The following is an 11,099-nucleotide window of genomic DNA, read 5'->3' as shown; positions in this document are numbered from 1 at the left end:
CCAGACCCCTTTTTATTAATTTATTTGTATTTCTCATGCTGTTGTTATTATTTATTTTTCATTTCTGTATATATGTGTTCTATCTGTGGTGAAAAGACCAAAATAAAGTGTTAAATTTTTTTTAAATGCCTGGTATGTTTGGTTAAAAAAAGAGGAAGAGTCTCAAGGAGGCCTCGTCATATTTTCGTCATTGGTAAAGCAGCTTCTTCAAATATGTGGATTTCATGGTCTGTAAATATTCCATATTGCGATATAGAAGTAAGTAGAGAAGAAAAGTGCACTCAAGTGCAGATCTTCACCAGGTGTGTCTGCAACAACCACTGCTGTAATCAGATACACTCTCATTTGATTAAATGCAGCTGTCTGTGCCGGCTTCTTTATTTAGCTTACTTTGTTAATTTATTATAGTTTGTTTTAGGAAAACATAATTTTAAAAAGTGGGAATAACAACTATGAGGTGTGAGATTAAACCCATCCGGAAACCCCAGGGTCTGTAAAATGAAGCCAATGCAGAAGTGACTATTAACTTGCATTCTCTCTAATAGCCAGCAGGGGCCGACTGCTCTGGATGTAAGAAATTGTCCGATTTCGCTGAGAAAATACTTACTTTACACAATGTATTACCACAGTAAACATTGTACACATGCGTTTATGGTCTCAATCACTAGTTTCAAGTATTCTTGAAACTAGCTGCTACCACGGCGTTATCCGGTCTCCGTGTTTCCATCTTAGAACGTGAACCCTTTTACAGCGTATTTTCTGTTCATGGTAGTTAATTGTAACCATTTTGATTTTCTAAAAAATTATTTATTTTTCAACATTTGGTTTTACTTTGCTCCAATCTCACATGTCATTTCTGGTTAAAAAAGCAGAGTTTGCAACGACGAAAACGTTGAATTCAAGGTTCAAAGTAGCAGTCCACAAACAGGTGCGTGACTTCATAAAGACTTTAAATGCTACCGTTGTAAAGCTTGTCAGTTTTAACTACTTTACGTATTTACCTGTTGTTGGCTTTATGGTCATTATTAAGGCTGTAGTTTGTCATATTGCTATTTTGTCTCAATGTCATGTCAATATCATGTCAATGTCAATTAAACTAACAACATATTAGAAATACCTCTCAACCTAATTATGTCCAATCAAACACCACCCCAAAAAATATAGCTTCCAAATACACCGGTTTTATTTAAACCAAACTTTTTAAGCATTTAACAAGGCTTTTGCATTGCATTGCATCACACAGGTGTTTCTATATTTCAGGACACTCGATGTATAAGAACAACTGATTATTAGGTGAAGTGCACATGTACACAAACATGACTTCATATCATGTTGCAAGGCTTCAAATAATCCCCACCCTGCACACCCAATAAACCATCTATATGTGACAACTTAGCATGAAGATGCCAGTGTCTGCAAAGGCATGTTTGAACCCGATGGCCTCGTGCTGGAGTTTCCTATTCTACCCGCTTGAGAAGATTATATTTTGGGTGCAGAATATGAGCTGAGTCAGACACCAATCTATATGTAAGTCCTAAAACAGACGGAGAAGGAGTAACGGATCAGGTGTTAGATTCACATGTTTCAAGTCGATGAAAAGCTAAGAACATGAACTCAATTTGTTAGGTTAACTACAGGCTTGGTCTTTATTAACCTTTTTAGATATTTAAGATGAGGTGTTTTTTATTGCAGGATTTTCGCATTGTTTCAGACTGGTCCACTGATAGTGTGCCTTATATCAGATATATCTGCTGATCTAATAGCACAATTATAAGTGTATGCCGCGTCACTAACCATAGTCTGTGTTAATTTACTCGTCTTTAAATGAGGCTAAAATCAACCATTAATAACTGTGCACAAGCAGTGCAAAGCGTCACTGATACTTTCCGGCCTTAACATTAAGAGCGGCGGAGTCGGCTTATCTGAAATCCTTCTGATCTCCCTCATGGTTCCCCCACAGTTCTCCTGGTGGTTGCTTCTAGATTTAAAATGAGACGGTGAAATATCATCAGAAACAAGCACAGACGTGTGTTCAGTGTTTGACAAGGTTGACCTGAAGAACTAGAGGATTTCTCCACGATGACAAACATCTTCTCAACTCCAAAATAGCACTCTGGAGGAGCAACAGGTGGTGGGTTGAGCTCTGGCTATGCTCATGTGACAATACATAACAAGTAGTGTGTGTGCATGTGTATGTGTTGGAGATCAGTTGCACATAAAGGCCACATCTCTTGCACATCACAGAAAGTTGAAATGTTCACGTCAGATTTACTTAAACACAGACAGATACAATCAAATCTATATCATAACTGACCAACAACCTTTACAGTAGTGACAACCTTGACAAATAACTGCCAGAATCTGCACCCGAAGTATGTTGCTGTCACAAACTGTGCCCTGTATCGGTTAACCCAGATCAGATAACCGATAGAATCAGTTTCTGTGCACCAGGGAGGATCAACCAGTGCTGACATGACATCACAGATGCAGAGTCATTGCAATGGTGATTAATAGGGCTCAGGAGCCAAAAATGTGTACCATCTAAATATTTGGTGACAAAGCTGATGACAGCCACATAACTCTTGATCTTGTTGCCACTATGAGTGTGAACAGACATAAGAACGAGGATCACAATGTCCCTTCAATAAAATAAAAATATTCTGCATTTCTTTGCTATTTCATTTGATGTTTGTTTGGCCTGCTTTCTCTGTTGTACAAGATTGTGAAAAGCTTTTACACCCTCTACACAATCATAGGAATACCATAATACAATATTTAGAACATGGCTTCAGTACATAACTGGATACAGTAATCTGTTCCAGCTCCTTTTAAACCCTTCCCACTTCCTGTCCAATGTGCACGAATCCTGCTGTGTCATAATTTGACTAAACATGAATACATGTAGAAATATGCAAAACAGAAAACAACCAACTTTTGATAACTCCGAGAGAGAGAGAGAGAGAGAGAGAGAGAGAGAGAGAGAGAGAGAGAGAGAGGGGCCTTTACAGCGGGACCCACCATGTCAGAGGATATTGTGCTTTTTGCATATTTGGGACCCTTTGACTTTTTTTCAACTGCTCTGTTTGTTTAGTACATGTCGAGGAATTGACAATAAAGCTGACGTTGACTTTGACATAAATGGGTCTGATTCTGGGACTTCCTGTTCATAAATCAAAATCAGCAAGACCCGTATTATACAAAAAGAGACACTCATGCAAATTGGCGGTGTGTCAAATTCCTCCTGCACAAAGTATAAAGTTATATTCAGTTGTTTTGAGTTGTCTAGCTGTGTGTCTTTCTCTGCGTGTGCGTGCGTTCGTGTGTTTCGGGAGGACAGTGCTGCGGTTCTTCGGCACACGCGCGTCAACGGAATCCCGAAGTGCGTCATCCAGCGTCTATTCTCTCGAACGCGCGCTGTGATTGGACGGAGGCTGGAAATCTCCCCGCCCACCGCCCAGCCTTGTGTGGAAACCTCGCAAGCGTCATGGGTAGAATAGAGGAGAGTATAAATGTGTGGCCGAGGGACTTGCTCCTCAGCTGGGAAACACTGAAGATGACTGGCGGCTGTTTGTGGAGTACAGACAGCTCAAAACACTTGTAGACGGTCCTTACAGGTAGGAAATATGTTTATTTTAAATAATACATGTTACATGAATGCGGAAACTCCTAATTTATTTTTACATATTACAAGTGACACATGGGCATTACAATTAGTATAAATCGAAGAGAAAGTAGCAGCCCCTTCTCCTTTTTCAGCACAAAGCAAAGTGAAGTATTTACAGCTCACATTGTTACACCCATTTGTCACAGTCTACTTTGTACAAATATATCGGGTTAGCTTATGCCAATGTTTAGCACATCCCTGCACAAAACCGTACATGTCTGTATTTTGCATAGTATACCTTTGCACTGTGAATGTTTCTACACTTTTGCAGTACTTGCTTTTATTTTCTCACACTATTTTTATTGTTATGGACCAACACACCAAGGCAAATTCATGGTAGGCCTATGTGAAAACGTCTTTGCAATAGACCAATAAGTATCATATTCAAATTGGAGTCAACTTTATAGTCATTGCACACAGTACTGAGACAACTAAATGCACTACAGCATCAGTAGTGTGAACAGAAGTGCAGTAAATTGCAGAGTGATATTTAGAATTAACAGTGAGGTATATAATAACTATGGTATTAGCAGTAAGAGTAGAAAGTAAAGTGTTAAGATATACAATATGAACAGTGTTAAATGAATATGAAACATTTGGAAAATAAACTGTTTGCCATTCATGTATCTAACATGTGGCTCTTGTGTTGTAGTGATCCCCATTCTGAAAGTCAACCCCCCCTGTTTGTATCTTGTAGTCATGTGCCGCTGACTATATATACAATATGATACAATGATTTACGACGGTTGCTTTTTTAGACCACAACACCTTCTTGGTTTTCTCCTATGGGCAACCCCACCAGGGTCCCTATCAGTGTTACCGTGTAATATTTGTACTTTTACTTAAACGAGCGTGTGTAACGAAATTTTTAACAGTTTTTTTTTTACATGTACTCGTTTTTAAAAGAAATTTTAAACTCTCAATTTCTCGAAAAAAAAGGTTACTTTAAGCAACAGACACTTTGGCTGCTTGCTTAGGCTGCTTTAGCTGCTTCTGGTGGCACATGGTGGATATATGATCTTGTAACGTCTCGGACGTTGACGACTGATGACACGGAGACGGGACGACGACGACGTTATTATTCTCCCTTATTCCTCACCACAGCTGCTTCCTCCAACAGCAGCGAACATCAACAACAAACATCAACAACAACACACACCCATCATCGGTTCCCCTTCCGTTTTCCCGCCTCTCCTTCTACTCGCCCCCTCACAGGCACGCCTCCCTCTACTCCGCCAATCAATCGCCGCGCCTCGACCAGCACGCACGGTGCCACACCACACACTGTCAGCCTTTCCAGTGTTGTTGTGTTTGGGGTTTTGCTTTGCCGCTTGTGTTGTTTGTGTCCGCTGGTCCGTAGACCTATTTACAATGCTAATTCTATAAATAAATCTTTAAATAAAAAATATTTATTTAAAATAAAAAATTAATACCCAAACTGACTCAAACTGACTCCAGATCACACTCACACCCCTCTGTACCCCCCCAATTATATAGCACAGGCCTCAACCTTTGTTTTCTTTTTAATTAGTGTTAATACACTGTGGTAATTACTTTTATTTCATTGGGCTAATGTGGTAAAAAAAACACTGTTAAATCACTGAGACAGTTAAGTTGTATAAAAAACTAAAAAGGGACTTTTGTACTTTTGTTTGATTTGAAGGCCTGTTGCCCTGTTAATTGCAATAAATAGTCTACAATTATTTTGTTTGTTTGTTTGTTCACTGTTCATCATGAAAAAAAAAAGATAAAAAAAAGTAGCAAAAAAAGTTACTTTCCTAATTACTTTTTATATATACATACACAGTAAAGTAATTCAATTACTTTTAAAAGAAGTAACTAGTAACTATAACTAATTACTAATTTTCAGTAACTTGCCCAACACTGGTCCCTATGCACACACCCAGGAGATTCCTAAAGTCTCTGGTTGGATTATAGTAACCGAATTTAGCTTAAAGTAACATTTTATTACAATTTTTAAATTAAACTAAAATGGATAGAGCCTCTGTATGTATGTATGTATGTATGTATGTATGTATGTCTGTCTGTCCTTTAATTGAATCAGTGTGAAGTTGTTTGGCTGAGCAGTTCTCCAGAACGTAGCAACAACAGGGCAAAAGCAATCAGCCCATTGCGAACAAGCATTTATGAACGGGTACCACACTAGTGTATTAAATGCCAGCACAAGAACACTGTACACAACGCACAGAGAGAGAACCCCTTACTGGGTAACTGGCATGGCTTGAGTTAAAGATAAAGTAAAAAACAGTTTGGCTCTAACAGTTTTGATTATGTCTTTTTCAGTCGTGCAGCCATGACTTGCATACACCCCCAGCATGGATCTCAGCTTTATGAGAACAGCCTTGGCAGCTCTGAGCTTCAGAGCACAGACTTCATCTCCAGGCTGACTGTGAATATGAGCAGCCAACGGGACCGCCTCTCTGCTCCATCCATGCCAAGCATCAGCTCCCTGGTGGACACTCACAGGGACTTTGATGCATATTCATGTCAGTTCACTGCAAACCCTGCCCACGTCACTCCATCGTCTGGCCAGGAGATCCCCTTCAAGCTGGATGAACTCCAGGTTTACGGTTGCTACCCTGGAGCGCTCACGCTCAGTTACCATGATGAGGCTGTGTCCCCTTGTGGGTCAGATTATTTTGGTAGCCCTACATCGACTCCGTCTCCTTCAACCTCCCGGTTCCAGAGTCAGCATGTGTCCAACTGGGATTCAGCCTTCGGTCCATACTCATCCAGTCCAGGATACTGGGCGTCAGAGGACACCTCAGTGCCACAAGAGCCCACTTTCTTCCCTTTTGGGTCTTTGGAGGACATGTCTCATTTGGATCAACCACCCTTAGAAGAGCAGGATCCTTTCACTTTGACCCACCCTCAACCGTCAGCACTGAACTTCACTGCCTTGGCGATGGAGCAAGCATGCATTCTCGATGGCACAGACCAGCTAGATGGGAGCTTATCACCCACATTTCAAAGTCCCAGTGGAAATGAGGGCTGCTGTTCTGTGTGTGGGGACAATGCCTCCTGTCAGCACTATGGGGTTCGCACCTGTGAGGGATGCAAAGGGTTTTTCAAGGTAACAAGATTTACTTTGTTGATGCATGCAGTCACCTTATTTTTATGCAAAGATGTTTGCATGTATTGTGTCAGTCTTTGAGGTTAAGATTAATTCTTCTTTTTATTTCACAGCGTACAGTACAAAAAAATTCCAAGTATGTTTGCCTTGGCAACAAAGACTGTCCCGTAGACAAGAGGAGGCGGAATCGATGTCAGTTCTGCCGTTTCCAAAAATGTCTCGTTGTGGGCATGGTGAGGGAAGGTGAGTTCAGTAAAAACCCAGATGAATGGCCTAAAATTAGAATGGTGAAGATGAATGTTCTAACATAATGTTGTTTGTTTGTTTACCATATTTATATGTAAACTTTCAAATGTTTCTATTATTGTTATTGTTAAATATGTCTCATATTAATGCACTGTGTTTATTGTTAATGTCACCAATATTTGTAGTTGTGAGAACGGACAGCCTGAAAGGACGAAGAGGTCGCCTGCCTTCAAAGCCTAAAGTTGTCCAGGATGTGATAACCACTGTGTCTCCAGTGAGCATGATTGCTTCACTTGTGAGGGCCCACATTGACTCAAACCCTGGTATTGGGAAATTGGATTATTCCAAGGTAAAAAAATGAACAAAATCTTTTTCTATGCTTTGGAAATATTTATCACCCACTTAGGCATCGGTTAAACTTCTCTGCTGTCTGCAATTTCAGTTTGGTGAGACCGAAAACAGTCCGAACCAGAAAATTGATGTAAGTGACATCAAACAATTTTACGACTTACTCACGTCCTCAATTGAGACCATAAGGAAGTGGGCGAAAAGCATCCCAGGTTTCTCTGAGTTCTGCTCAGAAGACCAGGAACTGCTGCTGGAATCGGCGTTTGTCGAACTCTTCATCCTGCGTCTTGCTTATCGGTGAGTGCAGCCCCTTATCAAAATGCCATCATGCTCATTCTCCAGTTTACGTGTCATTTCCCCTCTGCCTTGGATGAAAATCATTAAACTGTTTTCTTTTTTCTTTTTAAAGTTCCAATGCGGAAATGAACACGCTCATCTTCTGTAATGGCGCCGTGCTTCACAAAACGCAATGCGTCCAAAGCTTTGGCGACTGGATTGAATCCATCTTGGAGTTTTCTCAAAGTCTCCATCGCATGAAGCTCGACATTTCCTCCTGCTCCTGTCTCACGGCCCTGGTCATTATTGCTGGTAGGAGCTTCAGTCATTCTTTAAGGCTGTTGCACAACACAGAATTGGCACGACAGGTGTATATGACAGAATGTAACACAACCTCATGTACTCTATAGTGCAGATAATAAGTAATATATCACAGCACACTAAACATAACCATGCATAACAATGCAAGTTGGCATGTAAAGCCAAGGGATTGTTTCCCAGCAGCAGCATTAACACTTCTGACAACACCAGTGTGTGTCCGCTTTAGCAGTATAGTATTCCACTTATTAGCAGGTCATGTTTTCTCTAAATATTTACCAAAATCAACCTGGAGTTGCAGTCTTTTTATAGCCGATTCAAATTAAATGAGCAAAGTGGAAAATATTAGAAACGTGATACATTCTATTGATCAGATTTGTCAATTCAGTGTTTTAAAGTACTTAAAGATAATGACGCATCAGGCTTTCACTTTAAACCTGTGTCTTATTTTCTCCTGCAGACCGACATGGTCTCAAGGAGCCAAAACGTGTGGAGGACTTGCAGAACCAGCTCGTCACTTGTCTTAAAGATCACATCTCTGGAAGCAGCTCTGACTCGTTGCGTCCAAATTATTTGTCCAGAATTCTTGGGAAGCTGCCTGAGCTCAGGACTCTGTGCACTCAAGGCTACCAGCGTATATTTTACCTCAAATTAGAAGTTCTTGTTCCCCCACCACAGATTGTGGACAAAATCTTGATGGATACGCTTCCGTTTTGAGTGTGAGAGCTGTGATGTAAATAATCTGGAGTTCATGTGAGAGCGAAAGAGAACAGACCGAGGAGACCGAAGAAAAATAATCCTCAAGGGTTATGCAGTTTTAGAGGAAAAGGCCTAATCTGAGTTATAAAGCGAATGAGTTGTAAAACTTGCAGAAGCAGCATGTACGTGGAGCCATCACAAGTTGCTCTTCTTAGTTTGTTTTTCCAGGAACTCGTCTACTCTGCAGACAGACAAGTTAATGGACCAAAATGGGACTGTTTACATATAAGAAGGTGCTCAAAAAGCAGTTACAAACTGAATACAAATCATGTATGCACCATCATTTCATATAATAAGTGCAATCATTTTGCTTTTTTAATGAAATTTTTTTAACTGTGAGTTGCAGATAAAAAAAATGGTACAAAGCATTTTTATATCTTCCGCTTATTGATTAAAAAAAGTTTATTATATTTAAGTTTAGATTAAATACTTCAAGTGCTCCAGGAAGTTTTAAATTTTTTTCACAGAACCACTGATACACTTTGAAATACATTTTCAAACTGATGTTTGGTGAGACCACACATCAATATGTAAAGCATGAGTCCCTGAGAGCTCCAGTTTGCTGTATATCTAATGCCACCATATGATTTGGTGATCGTACAGTAGGTTAAACCGACCGAATCATTTAGTGTTATCATTCATGTATCATGAATTGGCATTGTGCAGCTAATAAACTGTGTATTGTACACTGGATATATTGATTATTTTGAATCTGTTTTAAACCTGCTGGTGTTGTTGCCACATAAAATGTGGGTTAGTTGTTAGCAGTGGTCCGTCTTTCAATCAACGGATCAACGGTTCGTTCCCCAGCTCTGCTAACCCTAGTCGATGTGTCCTTGAGCAAGACACTTAACCCCAAATTGCTCCCCGTAGCTGTGTCTACGGTGTATGATTGTAAGACGCTTTGGATAAAAGCGTCAGCTAAATGAAATGTAATGTAAAGTTATAAACTGTGTTCCGCAGTTTGGGGAAAATGTCAATTGTTTGGGGTTATTTTTAAATACTCAGAAGTTATATTTGACTGCAAATAAACATGAAATAAAATGTATATTTGTATATTCCAACTGTTTTTTGTCATCTTTAGTATCCGCCCCTACTTGCAAAAAAAATTCTTGTTTATTCTTCCATTGTATGTATTGTGTTGTTGTGCCAGCAGCTTGTAAGCCTGACTTAAGTATAAATTATTTAGTTGGCAACAGACTAGTTGCTGAAAAAATGTAACCTCCCTCCTATTTATGGGCTGGTCTTGATTTAGAATCTGGTTGAATTCCCAGGCCGGTCTCAAGTGACTCAGACTACTTCATCATTAAAGTTAGTGTGTGTGTGTGCGTGCGTGTGTGTGTGCGTGTGTGTGTGTGAGTGTGTTTGTGTGTCATAAATGTGGATCTTTTTTTGATAAATGTTGATACTAGATTATTTAAAGACAATAGGATATAGATCATTAAAGTGCATCTGTTAACAACATGTGTGCCTCAAAGATCCCCGATAATGGTCCAAACATCCAAAGCCCCAACACCTGCCTCGACTTCCTCACCCAGTGTCAGTTAGCGTTTAGTGTCTGGCCATTTAGCTACAAGTGTGAGGCTAAGATAGCTTACATTGTGAATCTGTTTGACTGAGATGCACTTAACTAACACAATGCAAAGCATGGTTTGACCACAGCGGGAGACCACCACAATTGTGAGGGAACACATTAATAACAAGCCTTTCAAGGTTGAACTTATTACGTACTGTGTCTCTTTTACACCTGCTTTAACTTGTCGCGTCCCACAAGTCAACCCGAGTCAGGTGCTCTGCTCCCCACATGTGTAAGGGGGGCGTCCCCTGGGAAACAAAAGGAAGAGAATTGTTTGGGAAGGGAATTTATTTTTTGTTTGGGATGAGGGATAGGTATTCTCCTAATAACCACCTTATTTATTTCTTATGGTGGTACCTTTGACAGACTGAAGACAGAGTGGAAACCAGTTTGGCTCATAAAGATTGAGCAGCAAAAAAGATTAATATTTTTTAATTAGTTTGATTCCTTTTCGGACATTTATTTTATTGCATTGCTTTTTCCTGGTTTTTATTTTTTCAATTTTAAATGGAAGGACATTCAAGTGAGTTTCAGCCGTTTGGTTGAATTTTGTGCATTCCTGCCCCACTGTAAGTAGTTTTATTTTGTTTTTATAACTAATGACTGTACATTTCTATTGTCGTAGAGATGAAGTGTTGACCACTATTCCATTAGCCAGCCATTACTCATCAGAGGAATTGGTATGGTGACTTAACAGGAGGAACTGGGGTCTTTAGTTAAAGTTATCAAGACCAGGTTACTCAGATAGGGCGGCAAACCTGAAAATTGTTCCATCTATTTAAATAACTGAAAAATACTCAAATGTGGCCAGCAATTCG

General features: G+C 39.8%; 1 protein-coding gene across 1 annotated transcript; it reads left to right on the top strand.

The window, feature by feature from the left end:
- The first annotated feature begins 3,531 nt into the window (after positions 1-3,531).
- Positions 3,532-9,769, top strand: nr4a1 (nuclear receptor subfamily 4, group A, member 1). Its single transcript, XM_056423267.1, has 7 exons — positions 3,532-3,614; positions 5,969-6,758; positions 6,872-7,001; positions 7,190-7,353; positions 7,447-7,649; positions 7,762-7,940; positions 8,407-9,769. The coding sequence occupies exons 2-7, from the start codon at positions 5,979-5,981 to the stop codon at positions 8,661-8,663; spliced, it is 1,713 nt and encodes a 570-aa protein (XP_056279242.1). The 5' UTR covers positions 3,532-3,614; positions 5,969-5,978; the 3' UTR covers positions 8,664-9,769.
- Positions 9,770-11,099: the final 1,330 nt, after the last annotated feature.

Source organism: Pseudoliparis swirei, chromosome 9, assembly GCF_029220125.1.
Source record: "Pseudoliparis swirei isolate HS2019 ecotype Mariana Trench chromosome 9, NWPU_hadal_v1, whole genome shotgun sequence".
Classification (NCBI taxonomy): Eukaryota; Metazoa; Chordata; class Actinopteri; order Perciformes; family Liparidae; genus Pseudoliparis; species Pseudoliparis swirei.
The sequence above is the reverse complement of the archived record's forward strand: the minus strand, read 5'-3'. Positions and strand labels throughout refer to the sequence as shown.